Source organism: Anarhichas minor, unplaced genomic scaffold (genome assembly GCF_050575085.1).
Source record: "Anarhichas minor isolate MPS153535 unplaced genomic scaffold, ASM5057508v1 ptg000007l, whole genome shotgun sequence".
In the NCBI taxonomy this organism is placed as follows: Eukaryota; Metazoa; Chordata; class Actinopteri; order Perciformes; family Anarhichadidae; genus Anarhichas; species Anarhichas minor.
Window position 1 is genome coordinate 14,657,133 of NW_027466453.1, and position 20,697 is coordinate 14,677,829.

The 20,697-nt window shown below is 44.0% G+C and overlaps 1 protein-coding gene across 1 annotated transcript; it reads left to right on the forward strand.

Annotated features, from left to right (window-relative positions):
• Positions 1 to 1,834: 1,834 nt before the first annotated feature.
• On the forward strand, positions 1,835 to 17,508 carry tbc1d16 (TBC1 domain family, member 16). Its single transcript, XM_076080678.1, has 12 exons — positions 1,835 to 2,015; positions 3,118 to 3,280; positions 3,924 to 4,232; positions 10,074 to 10,268; positions 10,476 to 10,623; positions 10,757 to 10,921; positions 11,499 to 11,647; positions 13,977 to 14,111; positions 15,035 to 15,221; positions 15,550 to 15,729; positions 16,447 to 16,593; positions 17,221 to 17,508. Exons 1-12 carry the CDS (start codon positions 1,835 to 1,837, stop codon positions 17,506 to 17,508), a joined length of 2,247 nt encoding a protein of 748 aa, XP_075936793.1.
• The last annotated feature ends 3,189 nt before the right edge of the window (positions 17,509 to 20,697 follow it).

Genomic DNA, 20,697 nt, shown 5'->3' on the forward strand with positions numbered 1-20,697 from the left:
CTGCTTTAGTCCATCGGTGTGTAGTGCCATTTGAAGCAGTTGTCATGCAAATATCCAGTAGTCTCATATTGTGGCTTGCAAATAGAGGAATGGTGACTTGGCAAGTGAATATTCTGTCCTCCTGTTTTAGATTATTATCTAGCACATTAGAGTCCTAGTTGTATGAAATGTACTTTTTTTTCAGTCTGTTTACATATAAAACTAGAAAGGTGCCCTCAGTGAAGTGCAGATCTCCGCCAGGTGTGTCTGCAACTACAACTGCTGTAATGTTTGTTGAATACAATCAACAATTGACTAACCCCCCCCCCCCGTCTACATTGCCAGTGTATCTGATGAGTTTTTTTTACACAACAGATGCGCTGTCATAGTAATCTATGCAGATGTCAAGACCGGTTCTGTGCAGGCGCGCATCTCAGCTCTGGGCCACCACGTGCGTAACTGCGACTTGATGTGTTTATTGAGGCTTCGAGTGTGTACTTAGTGAACTGTTTTTGAAGATGTGAGCGCTGCTGGCGAGGTTCGTTGAAACTGGCCCGGCTGTCTGCTGGTAAATTCATAGTTAATCATTCGTTCAGTAGGAAGTGTGCAGTTCATTTCTCAATCTATTAGATGAAATGATTTCTCTGTTAATTGAAAAAAAAAAAAAAAGGTTATGACAATTTGATTATTATCTGAAAGAAACAGCAGCCCCAATCTTTTACAGGATGTACGGCACAAATGGTAAAACACAATTTTTGAAATGTAAACCAAATGATGGCCGACACCTCTCCCAGGTCGTGCCTGGATTTCGTGCCAGCAGACTTCCTGTCTGGGGGCTGGCATCAGGAAGCAGGGTGCCTGCCTAATCAGGCAGAGGTAAACATGCCCTCTGAGGAAAAAGGAGGGAAACATTCCTCAGATGGAGTGGGGAGCATATGTCAATGTTCAGCCAACAAGAAAACAAGGTTACACACGTGAAGTGGGTCCAAAGATACAGATCCACATGTCAACGCAAGTTAATCAACGAGTTCTATGTGTGGTGATCAAACAGGAGCAACAGAGTTAGATTTCACTTCTTTTTAGTGTACTTTAAGCCTGAAAAAGATCACTTTAAGTCTTTTTCAAAGAAGGAAGCCTTCAACAACAACACACCATCCTGCAACATCAAAAGAGCCGTGGCACTTTTTGCTGGACTCAACGTTTGTCTCATCAATCGAGACTTTCCCTCTGAAGCAGGCAGGTGAAACACCGGTGGTGTGACCTGCTGATCCCAGTTCAGTGCTGCTGCTGATGACATCTGTTGGATGCAGATATCTGCCAGGAATTTCACACTGACGGAGGGAAGTGTGTTTGCACATGTCTTTGTGTGTGTACACACCGGTGTGTGTGTTGTTTACAGAAGGTGGGACCTATTTGGTTACACACTATATCCACTACATCTTGTGAGTGTGTTTGTGTTAGTAGGTGCAGGCATCCGCAAAGAAACTGTGGCATAAAGAAATGCTGAGCAGGTACGGAGGGGAAAGGGGATTGTGGGGTTGAGCGCTGCAGAGAGGACACTGCAGTAAATACAGGGACACGTGTGATGGAGGAGGTGAAGTGTAGGTGAGGAGGAGGTGTGCAGTCCTCTCTAGTGCTACGCCATGTCACACTGTCCTTAAAACACAAACCTGACCTGTCATGTTTCCTTTTTTTTTTTTTTTCTCTAATGCCCCCCCCCCCCCCCCCCCCCCCCCCCGCCCTTCAACACTCACACATGTCCGTCATGAACTGACCTCCCCTCCTCCGCATAAAAACTCCCTTTTCTACTCCCAAATGTCCAGACGATGGGCCCAGCGTCCCTGTGCTTCAGGAGATGTCTCTGGGTCGGCTCCTGCGACGCGCCTCCTCCAAGGCCTCCGATCTCCTGACCTTTAACCCCGGGGCGGGGGGCTTGTCGCTGCGCTCGGGCTTGGATGGCGAGATCATCTTCTCCAAAAATAACGTTTGCGTGCACCCCGCAGAGCCGCTGCCCGGCCTGGCAGAGCACCACCCAGGTGAGGCTGGACTGATGTCGGAATTGTCTTTCCTGCTGCGTTTCTGTGTGGTGTGAACGGAGATGTGGAGAGAAACCGTTGTGACCTGCTGTCCTGCCAGCTAAGCTATTAATGAAAGGTTCCTGTTCATCCTTCAGAAGTCTTTGATTTGATTTTTAAAACCGTGCAGCAACCCTGTAATGGGACACGAAGTAAGTCGAGAAATCATTTGATGAACTGAATTTTAAGTTCCTAGTGCAGCGTTAATGTCACAATCCCTCAGCGTCTCATCCACCTTTTATATACAGATGCTATTGTACTTGACAAGGGACGTTTAAATGTATAGTGCCTTTCACCAACAAGGTAATTCAGACTGTTTTAACATAAGACATAAAAAGGCATTAAGACAAGATATGAAAGAAACACAAGGCAATATAAAAAGACGATGAAAAAAGGTTTAAAACCATTAAAATAAAATGGAACATAAATAAAAGGCACTAGATCTCTCACTGCAAATATACAATAGAATGGGTTCGTTTATTATTTTACCATAAAAAGCAAAGATTAAGAAGGATTCTGAAACTCATTGCATATTTACAGCTGTTGACCAGATGTTCTGCTGTCAGCACGACACAGGCTTTCATAGAGCTTTCCACTTTTACTACTGTATAACTGTAAACACACAATATTCCTCCTTTTACTAAAACCGCTGTAACGCAGACTAAAATATTTCGACCATGGTCCACCTGCCTTGTTCATGCATCGGACGATTCTGACCGTGTGGTTTTATAAGTGGAACCATTAGTGGCCTGTGTGACTGGTTTACATTTTTAACTCGCCCTGGCATGAACACAAATAGCATTTCCTTAATTTCTCCTTCTCTTATCTCTTATGATCCTCCATATGTGTGTGTGTGTGTGTTTGCTTGTGTGTAACAAGGTAGTCCCTGGCCTCTCAGGGTGTGTCCTCATCTCTTTCTGTGTTTTTATCTCCTCTCAGGTTTCATGTTTGTCTTTGTGTTGCAGCTCCCTGCAACTTATATAAAAGTTTTGTCATTTCCTCATTTCTTTTTATTGAACATGATTATTTATTTTTGGTCTGTGGTTTATGTCGCCGCCTGCAGGCTACCTGTGCGTCCACACGGAGAAGGACGAGAGCCTCGGCACCACTCTGATTCTGACCTGGGTGCCCAACTGCCGCATCCAGAAGCAGGACGAGGAGGCGCTGCGCTACATCACACCGGAGAGCTCCCCTGTACGCAGGAATGCACGGCGTCGAGCCCGACGGTGGGAACGTCATTTCTTAAAATGTGTATCCTCAAAAGTCTTGGTGTGTTAATATAACATAGACTGTGTATGAGAAGTGGACGGAGTCACCTTGGCGTCACCCATTGATTTGTGGATCGTTTTGAAGCCTCGAGTTCGTCATTTTCGACGTTGCCATCTTTTGTTTTTTGCAACCAGACGTGACACGAGAGGGTAGATTTAGTACAACTGGAACCTTGTATAAGATCATTTTAGACAACCAAAATGTGACAATACATTGGGGGTCATCATTTACTAAATGAACATGCTGACGACTTGAAAGTAGAGGTTGAGACCATAAACTCATGTTTACATTGTTTACTGACGTAGTAAATCAAGAGAGAAGTCGGGTCATTTTCTCATAGACTTCTACACAAATCTGACTTCTATTTTGCAACCAGAGGAATCGCCACCTGATGGATATTAGAAAGCAAAGCTTCTGCTGTGGCTTCACTCTTCAGACCCGGAGGTTGCTGCCTCTGTTATAATGATAATAAAAGTTAGATCTGTTAAAGAATAACTCAAGATAAGGCATGAAGTTAAAGTGTTTACACTGAGATTACAAACATGATCAGTGTTCTACATGATACCGATGGTGCTTTGAACCAACCCGTCTCCCCTCCAGACCCCACTCCCGTCACCCAGCAGCCCACGAGGAAGATGAGGACGAGGACCGGAACATCACCAGCAGCACCTCCGCAGAGAGCCACAGCCTTGCGGTCGAGGCGGGGGCGGATCCCTCCTCACACCAGCAGCAGCTGCCCTCGACGGGGGAGGAGGGCGACGAGGGCTCCTGCGAGCTGTCGGACGAAGTGAGCCGGGACAGCACCATGGGTTCGGACTCGGACACTTTCTCCTCCCCGTTCTGCCTGTCCCCCGTCAGCGAGGCCCTCTGTGAAAGCGGCGGCTCCGTCTTCCTGGACAGTGAGAGCAGGTCAGTTAGTCGCTTGAAATGGGCTTCGTTTATGATCTGTATTGTTATTTTTACACTGCACAGTTGTTCTTATATGGTCCTGTCCCACATATTATCAACAATTGGGTGATTTGGGCACCCTGGTAGCCGAAGAGTTAAGGTACATACCATATAACCGCAGTACCACCTGGGACGTGTGTTGCATGTCACACTCTCTCACGTCTGCCTTTATAGCTTTTCAGTGAAGAAGAATTGTAGTGTTTTTATTGCTCTGCGATGGTCAAAATTTGTTAATTGTAGGTGAGGGAACCTTTAATAAGGCTGTGTTTTCGTTGGTTAAATGTGTAATGTTCTAACTTGTAGTTAGTGGTGCTGTTTCACAAACATCCAGCAGTTGGTGCTTGTGAGAGTTTACTTTTGTGACTGCTATTCCTCTTTGCCTGTGCGATTTTCCCATTATGATTTCTATGACAGCATCTTATAATTTGACAGTTTTTTTTAAGTAAATCACCAGCATTTGAGGCAATATCTATTAGTGGCACTAAGTAGTTCCATATCGTTTACTATCGTTTGTAATTGTTTCTAAAAAATAAATGATAACAGTCATTGACTTCCTTTGTTAAAGATGACGCATGCTGCAGATTGCTGTTCAGCTTAATGGAGCTTAATTGTGGGGTTGCTTTTGTAATTATTGTGGAAGATAATTATAGAAGCAGACGGCCTAAATGAGGTTGACAAGATAGCAGAAACACAACATTAATTAAGAATTATTTGAGACAAATTTGAAAACTGAATCTGCAATCAGGGCCGTAGCCATCATTTTATAAATATTCAGGTCCAAGCCCACTCAATGCCCCCCCCCCCCCCCACACCGTAGCAATTAGGATTTAATTATTACATATTAAATAAATTAATTAAATTTGAGGATATGGCTAATTATAGTCTAAAGATGGTATTGCCGTCAGTGCTGAAAAACCAGTAATAATCGAATTGAAAGTCAACCACTCATGAACTCGTGACACCCCGACAAACTTGTTTAAAATACTGGTATCTGATACCAGATCAGCCTGTTATCACTGACACCTGATCCATCTATTTGAGTTAGTATCAGATATCGGTGTCGGTGTATCTCTATTCATTATTAAAAACTTATTTAAATCTTGTCTTTTTTTAGTTTGGGCTCTTTTTTCAAACCAGTATTGAAAAAATCTGCAAACTGTCAAATGAGTTGTTTATTTTCTAAATATAAAAACAAATCTAGTTCACATTCAGTAAGATTTGATCAAACATTCAACCGTCTCTCATTGAGCCGTTACAGTTATTGATGCAAAGTTGCTTTTGTTGGTCTGGAAGCAATGACATTTAGATATATTGAGTTAAAAACATGGAGTCGGCCTTCAAAATACTCACTGCGTGTAAGTTGTTGTGTTAACTTCCCCCGGGTTGCTTAAAAAACCCAATTAATTACCCCGAGCACATGGCCTCAGTGCAAAGCTATAGAGTAGTAAGTATGGAAATCCTCCGAGTGTGCTGTAGGATCATTTAAGGATGTGTGTGTTTGTTGTAGAGTGAGTGTGCTGTCTGTCTGTGTGTTATTCCTGCTGTCGCTACATTCCGAGTTATTGTATCATAACTGTACTCCAATACTACAAAGACGCATTCCTCAGTTGCTATTCTATGTGGAATTTATCAAACTGTCACATAAGTTCGTATTTACAATCTGCATCTCTCTGAGGACGGGACGTTTAGACACAAAAAGTCAGCAGTTTTCATCTGAATGACAAGCTGTCATAGCTTAATGTACAGCACAGTAATGCAGATGGTCATTTGTTACAAGTTACTGTGTGTTATAAAGGTACATTCAGTTACCCCAAACTACCACAAGGTGGAGCCAAAAAGAAAGGAACTCATTGCGTGAGTGATCATTTACACTCTGAGGCCACATGGTGGCTTCCTGCACTGCAGCTCAGCGTGCCATTGGGAGTGAACTCAGGTAGATGACTTCTATGAAATGTGACCAAAAGGTCAAGATGGGCTCATTCTCTGGACGCTGCTCTCTGTCTGAATGTCTCATAATGTCACAGATGGCCCTAAATAGGTCCCCAGATCCTTAAAAACCCACAACCCCAGTGCTGCCAGAGAGACTGCTCTCTAATCAAGCGAGCCATCTGGACAGTGATTGTGTTGCTCTTCGGACCTCACGACCGCTTGACTTTATGATTCCCTCCGTGGTCGTTTCCTCACGCAGCTATTTGGCCGGACTTGTTGCCCAGAATGTGTGAGCCTGTGTCAGTGTGTGTTTAGGCCTTTTTTTTTTTTTTTTTTTTTTTTAACCACTCTCAGACCCCAGCTTGCTGTAAGTGCAGTCAGTGTGTGACTTGGCAGCGCTCTCTGTTTCACAGCTTCTAACCTTTACTGTGTCCTTCCCTTCCTCCATTCCTCGGTGTCGTTGGTGTCTCTCCTCAGCTCTCTGGCACTCGTGTCCATCCTCTTCTCTTGGATTCTCCTTTATCCGTCCATTCCTTCCCCTCTTTATTTTGCATCCTGTCCTCTTGCTCATTCTCTCTCTGTTTTTCTCAATATTGTTTCTTTCTGTGTTGCCCACCTCTGAAATATCCCCCCCCCCCCTTACTCCCCTTCCCTTACCAAAGTCTGTGTGAAGCCCTTTGATTCCCAGTGCTCCCGGGGTTGTTGTGCTGGGCTGAATGTCAGCTCTCCGGATTAGAGGACTGAAGAGAGTGGAGCAGCAGCCAAAACCCTGGAACCCACTCGATCTTTCTTTCTCTCTCTCTTGCTTTAATTGACACTGTTAAGGGGCCAGGAACTGGAAACATGTCACTTAGAATCATTCAAAGAGAAAGAACCGCGCATGGGAGAGCAAGAGCGGATGAAAAGTGTGGGGGGGAGTAAGGGGAGAGTGGTGGGGGAGGGCGAAAAAGAGAAATCCACAGCGTAAGAAGTTCCTTTAAAGTTTAACAGAAGTTTATGAAACCGCTGTTGACTGTCAGTGTGCGCTGCCCTCGTGAGGCTTTACGTGCAGAACACGAGCATGTGATGTCTGAGATAAGTGGTTTCCAATGTGTTTGGCTTGTGATGCCTCCAGCTACAATCATTTATCACTGGTTACATGTGCGTGTAGCAGTCGTGACCACATTTTTATTCCCGTTTAATCATGTGCAGGGTACTGAAGAGGTAAATTAAAAACATCGTTATGCATTAGAAATAGTTTTTCCTTTTTTATTATTTATTGGACCTGCCCTTTGGAAGTTTTCATGTATTGTTTTACAACTTTACAGTTCAGCCCAAAATCAAAAATACACATTTCTCCTCTTACCTTTGCTAATTATCAGTCTAGATGGTTTTGGTGTGAGTTGCCTTGTTTTGGAGATATTGTCTGTAGAGATATAATATAATCAAACTATATGGCACTCGGCTTGTGGTGCTTTAACGAGCCAAAAAAAAAACATTTTGAAAAACTCAACAGCAATGTCCCTTTCCAGAAATCATGACTTGGTTACTCAAGCTGTCGGAACTATTTAGCTTTAACCGTAGTTCCTCCAGGAAACTGCTCACAACAAGGTCTGTGGATTATCTTGAGTAACTGGGTCATTGTTTTTGGAAAGAGACATCGCTTTTGAGTTTTTCACATTGTTTTTGGGGCGCTTTGGTAAGAGGATTACAGGTAAGAGAGAAAATATGTATTTTTGATTTTGGGCTGAACTGTCAAAGTGAAAACTGATCTTTGCAGCGGATCTAAACGCTTTACAAACAGAAAATACTAAATTAGTTCAATGGAGATCCTCCGTGTGTAGGTATCTGGAATCAATGTTGTAAAGAGGCGGATGAATACTGTTTTAATACTCTTTAGTACTATGTAGTATGTAGAAAGTCCTACATCTGACTTGAATGTTTGCTGTTCTGGGATTAATATAATACCACATAATTCATAATTATGACAAACGTCAGATGTTTTTACTTCAAACTGTACTGACCACTTTCCAGTGTTGGCACTGCAGAGAGCCCCCCCCCCCCCCCCCCTTCACCCTCTTCACCCGAGCCCTCCCTCATCTCTCCAGGGATTAGCTGAAGGGCCTGGGAGTCCCTGCAGGCTTGTAGCACTTGGTCCTGGTTCTCAGGGTGACCTGGCAGCACCTTCCCCCAGGGTAAAGCCTCGTGTGTGCGGAGAGAGGTGTTATGAAGGGCCTCGGGGCAGTTTTGATCTCGCCCCGGCCTGGTGGGACAAGCCGGTTGCGGCAGCCCGACTCCGTCAAAACAGCTTGTTTACATAATGCACTCTCTGTACGGTTTATGGCTTGGCTGCTGCCTGCGTTAGCTGCCTATAGCACATGAACAGAATCAGGCCGTTGACACTGACAGACAGTTCTTAATCACTCGCTGAGTTACCGCTTGAATGCAGCACAGCGGAGGATCCGTGCTATGATGCCAAGAGTCATGTGCTTTCTCACCACATTTTCCATGGTTTTTGCGCTTTTATTTTTATGCAGAGAAATACGCAAAAGCGTAGAAGACTGAAGGAAATGTCTGCTGTAAATGGGCTCATATACGCCTTGTTAACAACCCGAGCTTGACCGCCATCGGACTTATGAGACAGCGAGTACAAAAGTCCTTTTTGAAAGTATATTTCTGATCGCTTCACTTCCTCACCAGAGCTGTCTGTGCCTCTCTCCCAGTCTCCGTGTATTCCACAGTCTGGTTAGTGGCGTGATACATGAGACAGGGAGCAGTAAATCACTAGATAGCAGAGGAAACTGTGCAGCTTGGATTGATCAGCCTTGTTATTTTCCCATCTGCTTACGGGGAAATGATTAGCCGGACATGATTGATTCAGGGTGAACTAGATTAGACTTGGCCTCCCTCGTCTTTTCAAAGTGCTATAAATATGCCACTTGTACCATTGGTGTAAATAGATAATAGTTTTCTTTGTCATTTTTTCCTTTAAATTATAACAAAAATAAACTTTTAAATTCACACAAAAGATAAACAGTTCTTGTTGCATTCTTTATTTTTTCTTTTTTTTATAATTAAAGATATAATAAACTGCATTGTTTTAATTTAAATAAATGTGTGCGAGTGTTTTTGATAGCTAGTAGTAAGCAAATAACTTCATGTAGACGTCTACTTCTCAAATGTCAGTGGGTTTAACACATTTCTGTTTCTCAGCATTAGCATGTCTCAAGACGTGTTCGAGAGTGCATTATGGTCATTAGCTATGGTCCGTGTGTGTGTGTGTGTGTGTGTGCGTGCTGTGGTGCAGGATGTGGATTTGTGTTGGCCACATACACAGCTTTATATGTTTTCTGTGTTGTCGCTTGTGTGCGTGTTTCGCTGCACATAATTGTGGAGTGTGTGTGTGTGTGTGTGTGTGTCCTCCTGCAGCAGAAGAACCCTTGGCTCAGGTTTCAGTGCCGGGAACAACATGCTGGCCATGGGGGAATGACAGGGGAAATTGGACGGCAGACAGTGTGATTTGTGTGTGTACAGATTTCCTTATGTGTGTGTGTGTGTCCTCAGAAGCCTCCATGCATTCCTCCCATTCTCAGCCTCTTGGTTGAACCATACTGAGACACAAACAGGGGCTGAACTATATGTCTGAACAATTATTGCTGGGCTAAACACTGCTGGCAGCTGTCGGCACCATATTTATTATCCATGTTCCACGTAGAACAATGGCTGCGATTCTAAATAAGAAGCACAAGAAATGAGAGATTTTCATCTAGAAGGGATAAATAATATGAGACGTCTCATTCCTTTTGATTTCATGGAAAACGTGACTCGATTCCGTTCAACACAATCAAGCTCAAATATATTCTTGTCCCTTTTTTGTTATTATTTTTTTGCCAGGGAGCTGTGCGAGGAGTCAATGACCTACTCCGCAAGCTCCGCCTCCAGCCTGGACAGCCACGCCCCCTCCGAGAGCGGCGGCCAGTCGCATGGCGTGCGGTGGGAGGAGCAGCAGAAGGTGCTGGTTCTGGAGCAGTTGTGCGGCGTTTTCAGGGTGGACCTGGGTCACATGCGGTCGCTGAGACTCTTCTTCTGGTCAGTGGGGAGTGCAAAGATCACAGGGAGGTCTTGAAGGGGCGTCACTCAGTCGATTTGTTTTATTATAATAAATGGAAAATGAGTTCTGAGCTATGATTAGAGAAAAGTTCAGTGAGGAGTGAAAAGAGGTTTACTCCTGCTTTAATAAACACATTCTTTGTGAATCTTAATTTCTTGTCTTTATCATTTCTTTATGTCGTTTAGCGATGAGGCGTGTACCAGTGGCCAGCTGGTGATTGCCAGCCGAGAGAGCCAATATAAGATTCTCAACTTCCACCATGCTGGCCTGGACAAGCTGGCTGAGGTCTTCCAACAGTGGAAGTGCTGCAGGGAAACTCAGCTTAAAGACCAGGTGGGGTTACAATCTAAAATCCTGTTTGGCATCTATAGTTTTATTGAGAAACAAAATACATTTTTCAGCTTTTCTTTCCCCCAAGTTTTCTACTTAAATGTTGGTTCTGTGCCCACAATTGATTCTCTTTCAGGTATCTGATGAGAAATCCTGCATGCAGTTTTCCATCCAGAGGCCCACCCTGCCGTCCGCTGAGACTCACCCAGAGGAGAAGCTTTATCGGCGACTTGATGTCACCACCTGGCTACGTCACCTCAACCACAACGGGCAGGTGGAGGAGGAATACAAGCTACGCAAGGTGTGCGTCTGCATGTTTTTACAATCCCGGTTTGAGATGTCTCACCTGCTGCTTTTCTACACATCTAACTTAAGCTTCACATTCTCTTACATCTGTTTCTCTCAATCACACATACTGAAAGTCATTTTGAAAGCGAAGCTCACAGTGTATAACTCTCAGTCTGAATCAGCACCTCCAGTATGTCAGAGGGTTGGCCTTGGGAATGTACCCCCCCCCCCCCCCCCTTGTGAATCATTCGAGTTCTCCGAGTTGACTCGGATGAAGGTTTACCATCTTACTGAAATGACTCAGTGGCAGTTAGAATGTGACCAAAAACATTTCCTCTGTAAACATGTAAATGTTTACAGAGGAACAGAAGAGCAGTGTTATACCAGACATGCAGATTATACAGTGTTTTTTTTTTTTAGGAATTCTGCAGCGTCATGCAACACTCATGAAACACTTTGTCTGCTGTAGTTCAGCAAGATGACGGTTGAGTGCAGGCTGTGTTCTCAGAGCAGAAGTGATCCCTCGCTGTGTGCCCCCTTGTTAGCCCTTTTGTGCTCACTGTGTTTGTTCACCTCCCACTTCCCGCCAGGCCATCTTCTTCGGCGGTATTGACCCATCCATCCGTGGCGAGGTGTGGCCCTTCCTGCTGCACTATTACAGCTACGACGACTCCTCTCAGGAGAGGGAGGCCTGGAGACTGCAAAAACGCTCCCACTATCATGACATCCAGCAGAGGAGGTGGGCAACAGGGAGAAAGAAGTAGACATGTGTGTTTGTTTGATTTCCTGGCCGCTGATAATATCTGTGCCATAAAATGAAAGTTATTTTGACGTTACGGAAATTAAATCGTTTTTAAAAAAAAAGACTGACCAAGACGCGGCAGACCGGCTTGTCGCGTGGCTGCGGTATCGGCTGCCGAGCGCTCAGTCAGTCAAACATTAAATCATATGTGAGTCTGTTGTGGTTCCGCATCGCAGGCGCTGAGCAATCAATAGGCACAATCAGGGAAGTGTTATGGGGAGGTGCCGGGTGTGAAATAAAAGGTCTCTGGAGAGAAAACATGTCAGTGGTTATCAGATCATACTCTCTCCTCAGAAAGAAAAAAAACACACACACCCACACACACACACAAGCACATCCCTCTTCATTTGTCTCCACCCCTTAACCAAGAGGTTGAGTGTGCACATATTTTCACACGTTCCACCCTTTGTCTGTAATGAATATGATAATTGGACATGTTTCAACCGTACGGCCTATTAACATTTTGAGTGCGTCAGAAGGTCTTATCGAAGTCGGGTAATTAGAGCCCTTGTTCTGACTCTGATGTGGATTCCTTTAAAGACCATTTGACAAGAGCAGCCTCCGGGGCCACTGGTTGATCATTAGGAGCGAGGATACACGTCTGTGGTTTGCTTCCTTGTCTCCTAACCCCGTGTCCTTCCCTCAGCTGTGATGGCTAGGCAGCTGCAAAGGGAAGCAATGCAGCTGTAACAACTGCAGATGTAGATCAACAGGTGAACAGAATGAGCGGAAAAAGTGACAGAGAAGATTCTTTTAGGATATTGTCATTGTGGAAAAACTGCTTCAAAATCACTGAACGACTGCCTTTAGATGAGATTACTTTTCTTTTTTCTTTAGCTCAATATATTTATTTGTTTTCTACAATGATTAAGAAGAACAGCTAAACAAAACGTACACATACACACATAGAAAACATAAGAACACATCTATTTAGTTCATGCTGTCACACAGAAGCTGGATCTCATCATCACATGGTACAGAGTTGGTTGGGTAATTACTTCAGGTAATACATGAAGAAAATCCATATTTTCTGACCTTTTTTGCACTCAAATACTGCTGGTTATGTTTATGTTTGCGAGTCAGGTTCTTGCTAGTATAACGCATTTTTAATTTGTCATGTAACAAGCTGCATGCTTAATACAAGAAGATGGTTCAAAGAGGAAGTGCTTATATTTACCACTGACTAGGTTTACATGAGCTCTATTTTGGATTCAGATTTGTGGAAGAAAAAAGGAAGTTCACTTCTCTCTGTCAGTAACGTTCACTTTGTTCATAGATGGACCTTCAGATATGTAGCCGGAGCCAGAAAATGTTTTATGGATTATCAAAATAATGAACTTTCTATTGATCGACTAATTGCTTAACTGTCTCAGGTTTAAGCATATTTCAAAGAGGAATCATGTGAATGAAATGGAGTCTGTTTTATGTTAGAAACATTGTGCCGTTGTTGGTATTTTGTACTGTTTTGTTTTTATTTCCTTGTTGGAGATTTGTGTATTTTCAAGGCCCTTCTAAGGTCGGACTAACTAAGTCTATGAATGCTGCGGTATGTGACGTTGGTCCATGCTGTAGTGAACATGAAATAACATCCAGGGCAGAGGTCTAAAGCGATCCTACTTTATATTTCTATGTAAACACAACTTTCTTTTTGCTTAACCATACCAGCCGCAGACATTTAAAGTGATGAAAACATGTGCTGAACTCTTGAGTAGCATCCTCGAGAGAGAGGAAGAAGACAAGAAAGGGGTCCAACCACAAAGGCACACGGCACTGAAACTAAACTGTTGCATGGCGTTGCATCAGGTGTGCGCTCACTATTCCTGGTGGGGCCACATGGAAAACAAACAGTGTTAATTAAATCCCCTCTGCTTGTTAGGACTTGGGTACATTAGTGCCACACAGAGTATATTGCTAATATACTCCCTAACATTTAGAGGGATAGATGGTGGTTTTATGGTTGTGGTATTATCCTCAGCGGAGCACTTGATGGTGAAATACCCCTTCAGTCCACTGCTTGCCCACCCCCACGTTTTTTTAATTGCAGCTAACCATTAGTGTTTTACACCAGAGTAACATTTGAGGTTAAGAGTATTTCATGACACTATATTTTTTTTAATCCTTCCTAATTACCTTCATTTCCTCAGAGATTGTTCCGAAAAACTTTCTTTTAAATCTGTCATGGTTGACTCTGGAAACTTATCTTGTTTAAGAAAACTTGTATCTCATTTTTTTCCATTTCCGCCTGGTGTTTGTGTGTATTCTTCAGGTTGTCCATGAGCCCAGAGGAGCACAGCGAGTTCTGGAGAAAGGTCCAGTTCACAGTGGATAAAGACGTGGTGAGAACCGACCGCAGCAACAACTTCTTCAGAGGAGAGAACAACCCAAATGTGGAGATCATGAGGTCAGACTGCTTTCTTCATTTCCCACTCGCGATCTCTGTCTCTGTCTCTTTCACCCTCACCTTCTCTCAATCCGTCCTTATCATTCCTCGTCCCTCAGCCCGACGCACAGGCGTACCGTTCTCATTTCATATTCTGAACCCTGAGGGAGCCGCAAATGAGTTTCATGCTTTATTGACTCTGACTAAGCCGTCGGAGCACTTTTGATGCATACTCGGAGCTAATGGCTTTCTAAACGAGGAGCAAGAGGATTTAAATAGCATATTAGTTTAGTGACTCTCATCGAGCCTTGTGGTATTTGTCAAGGTATTATGTCTTATGCTGCGTCTGGGACACGGTGATCCCAAAGCTGCACATGTCCAGATGCACAGAAACTCATCTCAAGCTTCTATTGTGCCCATGTGTCTCAAATAACTTTCTATGGGTCATTCGGTCTTAGTGTGCAATTTTATTATAAGATTATTTTTTATCTTTCGTTTACAAATTGCATAACCACTGCAAAACCCCCCCCGTTTGTTCCAAATTACATCTATTTCTGTTAATATTTCACTGATAACAATAAAAAAAAACAGTCCTCAGGGCTTTCCCTTTGTTTTACAATCCTCACGAATGCACGAGGACTGCCAGGGAAGTTTACTTCAAAGTAGAACCCAAATACAAGAAAGATCATTAATTAGCTCCCTGGTTACCAGAAGGGTTGGCATAGCAACTGCTTAAGCAGGGCTTGTGATTACCAGCGATGCTGAAACACATGTTGGATCATTCAGTGTTTGGGCGGGACCACACTTTTTGTGGTTTGGCTGGGCTGCAGAGTCGTGAACATTTCTATGTAGGAGACAAAATAACAAAAGCTGTTCATGACACTATCTTGCTTTTATGACATTAGATGTTTGTGTTTTCTGTTCGTGGCTGTTCTGGAACCCAGGCGGACTCTGCTCAACTATGCGGTGTTTAATCCAGACATGGGCTACTGCCAGGGCATGTCTGACCTGGTGGCCCCCCTGCTCACGGAGATCCAGGACGAAAGCGACACCTTCTGGTGCTTCGTCGGTCTCATGGAGAACACCATCTTCATCAGCTCGCCGCGGGATGAAGACATGGAGAGGCAGCTGGTATGATGTTTTTTGCGTGTTTTGCCTTTCGAGTCGGGCAAATGTCAGATTGTATCGTAGAAGTGGAAAAAATATGGAATTAGGCGGAGATGCACAAAAAAGCGGCAGTGTACTCCGATGGTCAAATAGCTCTGGATCAGCATCAAGAAGAGGAAAAGACAATACCTATGCCATATCTCTAGTCTCATCACGATATCGACATGATATCTATATATTGTCCAGCCCTATGTGTGCGTTAGTTTGCGAAGCCTGAGAATACTGAAATCTCCCTAGAATATGTTTGAATGTGTTTGTAAGACGGTGTGTACCCTCTCTGAACCGCCTCCAGATGTACCTGCGGGAGCTGCTGCGTCTCATGCTGCCTCGCTTCCACCAGCACCTGACCAGGCTGGGGGAGGACGGCCTCCAGCTGCTCTTCTGCCACCGCTGGATCCTGCTCTGCTTCAAACGAGAGTTCCCCGACACCGAGGCTCTGCGCATGTGGGAGGCCTGCTGGGCACACTATCAGGTCAGGCCAAAGTCTGAACGGCTCCTTTGCGTACACAAGTTTGTCAGAAACACGAGTGCAAAGAGGCGCTTGACTGTATTCTGTTTCACTACAGCACTCCATTTATGATGATTTTTCAGGGAGCATGCAGCGTTAACATTGTCTGCAATAAAAAGAAGAGTCCATGTTATCCCTTTAAAGCTCGTCACCACAGACTGTTGTAATCCTCCTAAGTACCTATAAAATGTCATATTACGTCCTGGTTTTGAAGGGGTTTAATGGCTTTTATTCATCAGTAATCCTTGTTAGTTAAGATTCAACATATAATAAAATCCCACATTTTGATTTAGTTCACTTTGAATTGATACATTTAAATACTTCCTAGAAGCATCACAGCTTTACAACGTAGATGGTACAAGTAATATGGTGTCGATACACATAGTCAAGTTTTTATTTAGCTTTTCTTGTTGAAACATGCCCTTAATTCACTTCCCTCTTTGAGCTTCAATTTCCAGATCCTACACCCTCATAATTAGCATTTCCCTTGACCCGGGTTTCACTGCGAATTTGCATTTTGTGCATCTCTGTTCTTTGTTCTGTGGTGACCTTCAAATTGTACCCTGCAGCAAGAGTGCAACTAAACACAGAGATCTGAGACCTTGTTGTCATCAGGTCCTCAAAAAACGGCTAATTTTCAAGTAAAAACCTGCTCACTTACCTCTTTCCCTCTCTGCATAGACGGACTACTTCCACCTGTTCCTGTGTGTGGCCATCATTGTTCTCTATGGGGAGGATGTGACGGAACAGCAGCTCGCCACAGACCAAATGTTGCTCCACTTCAGCAACCTCTCCATGCACATGAATGGAGAGCTGGTGCTACGCAAGGTACGCAACAGTAAATATTGCCCTTTATGTCACCTGTGTACACAACGAAGTGAATGACTATCCATTCATTTTAAAACATTTGAATAATTGTTGGTTTATGATCACGCTCGTAGCTGCCTCAGTACATTTAACTCTAATCGGTGTTGTGTTTGCGTCGAGTAGCCGTGCCCGATGCTGCAGCAAAGCAGCTCTGACATACTGTAACCGGCCCACAGAGGACCTGGTGTGCTAAATGGGATGCTGCCCTGCCATGCAGAGGATTTATGATCTGCATCCCTGCAACTGTGTTAGTCCTCATGTTTATGGATGCTGTGTTAGTACTGCTGCAACCACAGGCAGTGTGTTCACTTTAGCATGCAGCAGATGTAACGCCTTTTGTTGAGGTGTTTGTATCCGATGCACGCCGGCTTTTTAGCTTTAGGTCCCACACTGCAATGCTGACCTTGGCATTGTTTTGTTACCAGATTCGAGGGTATTCATTTATTATAATGTATTTATCCACTATACGTTTGATATCTGCAACAGACTATTTTGCATTCCCTGACTGTGTTTCTTGTCAATTCAAAGTTCCTTTCACTCCTTCCATATATTTTAGTTCATCTTGCCACTTTTGCCCTGCTCTTACAGGCCCGCAGCCTTCTCTACCAGTTCCGCCTGCTACCCAGAATCCCCTGCAGCCTACATGACCTTTGTAAACTGTGTGGCCCGGGGATGTGGGACAGCCGCTACATCCCCACCGTGGAGTGTTCTGGTGAACACCCAGACTCACAGAGCTGCCCCTATGGAGGCACCTCCACCCCCCAGCCCTCCTCACCCTCCCTGTCCTCCTCACCAAACCCCACCCCCACGCCTCCACCAGAGGGCAAGAAAGGCTCCAGAACCCGGGATATTTTCACCTTCCGGAAACAGTCCTGAGGAGAAGGCTATTGGGGAGCTTTGCTGGTCTTGGCTCACATTGGCAAAGGTTTTGAATCCATCTCCTGGATTCCTGAAATACTTGCCGCCCTCTGACTCCTCTCCCCAAAGTCCCTGCTTCTAGTTTCCCAATCTTGCTGAGGATGTTTGTCGGTTGATCCTTTTCATGAGGTGCAAAGAGGAACACTGCCTTACCAGAGTGATATTTGCAACGTTACAACATCACATGAATCCGCGATGAGGACGGTTTGCTGCTGGACGGGGCCAGAAGTCAAAAAAGCTGCTTCTCTCTTTGGGGCAGAATCACCAGGCGCTGTGTTGGTCTGGGGCTTCTTCAGGTTTGAGTCTGCTGCTGGCTTGGCACACTTCCAGGGGCTTTGTGGGCAGGGGTCACATCAGGGTCTGAGGCAACCCGGCCTGTAATCGTGCAGACTCTGACCGAGGGCCAAATGAAACTGGAGATTCATTCACAAGGACTTGAACTTGAACTTTTGCAAATGTTGCCGTGTTCTCACAATGGGATATTTGTGTGAATATCAAATTACATGCGCGTATCTCTGAGTCTGAGCAGTACACGTTAAACACGACATCCAAACCTTCTGTGTTAACAAAGAAGGGTTAACCTACAAACAGGATTATAACGAGTTACTGGTACTTTTTAAGTTTTGTTCAATTTCATTTTCAAACAAGTGAATGTTTGCGTTTATATCAGCAGTTACAAATATTTAGCAATACTATATCCTTGCATGAACGATTCTTGACATATAGAGGGCACGACTTGTTTGTTGGAAAACACTAAAAGCCCAAAACAGAAGTAAGAATGTTTACACAACAAACACTCGCATCATAGGGCTCTGCTTGTTTCCTCATTGGATTGCGGAAAAGGAGCGTTCTCGTAATTTGTCTCTGTTATAATGGTGTTTCCCGACAGGCGGTAGGAAGCCAGGCATATGTTTCCCTCTGATAAAAGTCCCACGAAAACACAAACGTTCATTTTACCTGTCGAGCAATAGGAGCTTAAACCATTTACGCAATACCGCCGTAAGATATCATTTAGTGTGAAGCATCGGATGGATATGACGGCGCTGTCTGCCAAAGAAAGTATCGATCATGTTTTTATCCTGACAGGAAAATTGACAGTCTGGTGTTTTACTTGAAGTTTTGTCTTTTTGTGTTGAACCATGTTTACACGGTTGTGAAAAATAGTCGGCACAGTGTTTTTTGTTGTTTTTTGTCTCCAGCGTTCTCTCCACTTTCTCCTTAAAATGGCAACAACGCACTATCAACACTAAGAATCAGTCCACATGAATGTATCTGTTTCTTTTGCTTCCTTTCACGTGTGTGTGTGTGTGTGTGTGTGTGTGTGTGTGTGTGTGTGTGTGTGTGTGTGTGTGTGTGTGTGTGTGTGTGTGTGTGTGTGTGTGTGTGTGTGTGTGTGTGTGTGTGTGTGTGTGTGTGTGTGTGTGTGTGTGTGTGTGTGTGTGTGTGTGTAAACTGGAGTGACCTCTCAACATCTGGTAATGAGTTGGAGAACAGCCATAGGGGGCCTCCACCCCCCCCCCCCCCTCTGACTAGTCTCTTTAATTATAGCAGTCATCATGGGGAGGAAAAGAGAAGGAAAGTAAAGCTGGCCCTGTGGAGAAAAAAAATAAATAATGGAGAGATGGAGAGAAATGTGTGATTTAAGCTTTGCACAGGAATCTATAGTGATCTGCATCTTGCCTCTGTGATTTACAAGTCCCAGAGTCAAAGACGGCCTCATCTCTGAGGCTTTTCCCTGAGAGCTTTTGAGTGACACTCCTGGGGCTTAAAACATCTTCAAATTGCTGCTGAAATGTAACATTAAGACCTTCAATCAGCCCCTCCTCCTCCTCTCTCGCTCTCTCTCTGTCTCTCTTGTGGTCTCTCGCTCTCTCACTCAGCAAGCAGTCTCTGCAAATGACATTCATAACTGCTCCTTTTCCCTATTAGTTATCATGTGCTTGCTGGAAATGCCCGCAGAGTTTTGAAGATTGGGTGGCTGCGTTAAAAAGAGCAAAGTCAGAGATGCATGATGGGAAAGTAATCAAAGTATGCGTGTGTGTGTGTGTGTGTGTGTGTGTGTGTGTGTGTGAATATTTTTCAAACCCTCATTGAAATCACATTGTCTACACAGGCACCGTATGTCACGAGCCTAATCAATGAGCACTCCTTTGTAAAGGGGCTCTGAGCAGTCATCACTGAATGTACAACGTTGCTATTGATCTCTGTGATATGTTGATGAATTACTGTACACACCTCAGAGAAAAAGAGACCGTTCTTACTCTTGGTGTAAATAAAAACACAGATGTATACTTTCAAAAAACAGCTCTTGAAAATGATTTACCGAACAACAAAACGTAGCAAGCATACAATTTATAAATGCCTTTCTGACAATGAATGACTTGTGATTGTGATCTGATACCAGGTAAAACAATGCTGGATTTACAGAACCACCACTGATATTTTTCATCATTAAACACTGTTTAAGTTACAGCATAAACTCTGTGTCTTGTTTTTTTTTTTATTTATGAAACACACGGGATATCAGGATTAATATAGAAAGATAATATATGAAACGAAATGCATTCATAACAATAATATTACCATAATACTACTAATAGTTCTGCAATCAGTTTGCTCTAACCTACTTTCTAGACATACATGAAGTTACCACCTAATCCTGCTTCCTAGTACCTGCATAGACTGAGGGCCCAGAGCTCCGCGCAGTGCAGGTCAGTCAAACTTGACTAAAATGGCCGCTGACTGGCGCCTCCCTGAGGCTCACCGAGTCTTCCCGCCTGCCCCAGGCGTCACTGCAGAACTGTAAGTAACTAACGCATGCCTAGGTGAACTATTTAGTCATGAACACAGATCTGTTGTCAGTGTAACTGTAAAATGTAGTGATGGCGAGATTAAGCGTCATGACGCATTGGAGCTCAGTATAGGGTTAATTTCTCAAGGCTCCACGTGCACACAAAACCACCTGTTGGCCAAAAGGTGAAACAGGCAAATCTATTACAGATTATTTTAACCATTTAATTTATGACATAGGCTAATGGATTTTTTGCCAGCAGGCTAATTATGCTGTGATTGCATCAAATCTTTTGGTCAATAATTGCATCCTGATATAATAATGGCAGGAGGGGCAATATCAGGGCAGTGAACGTG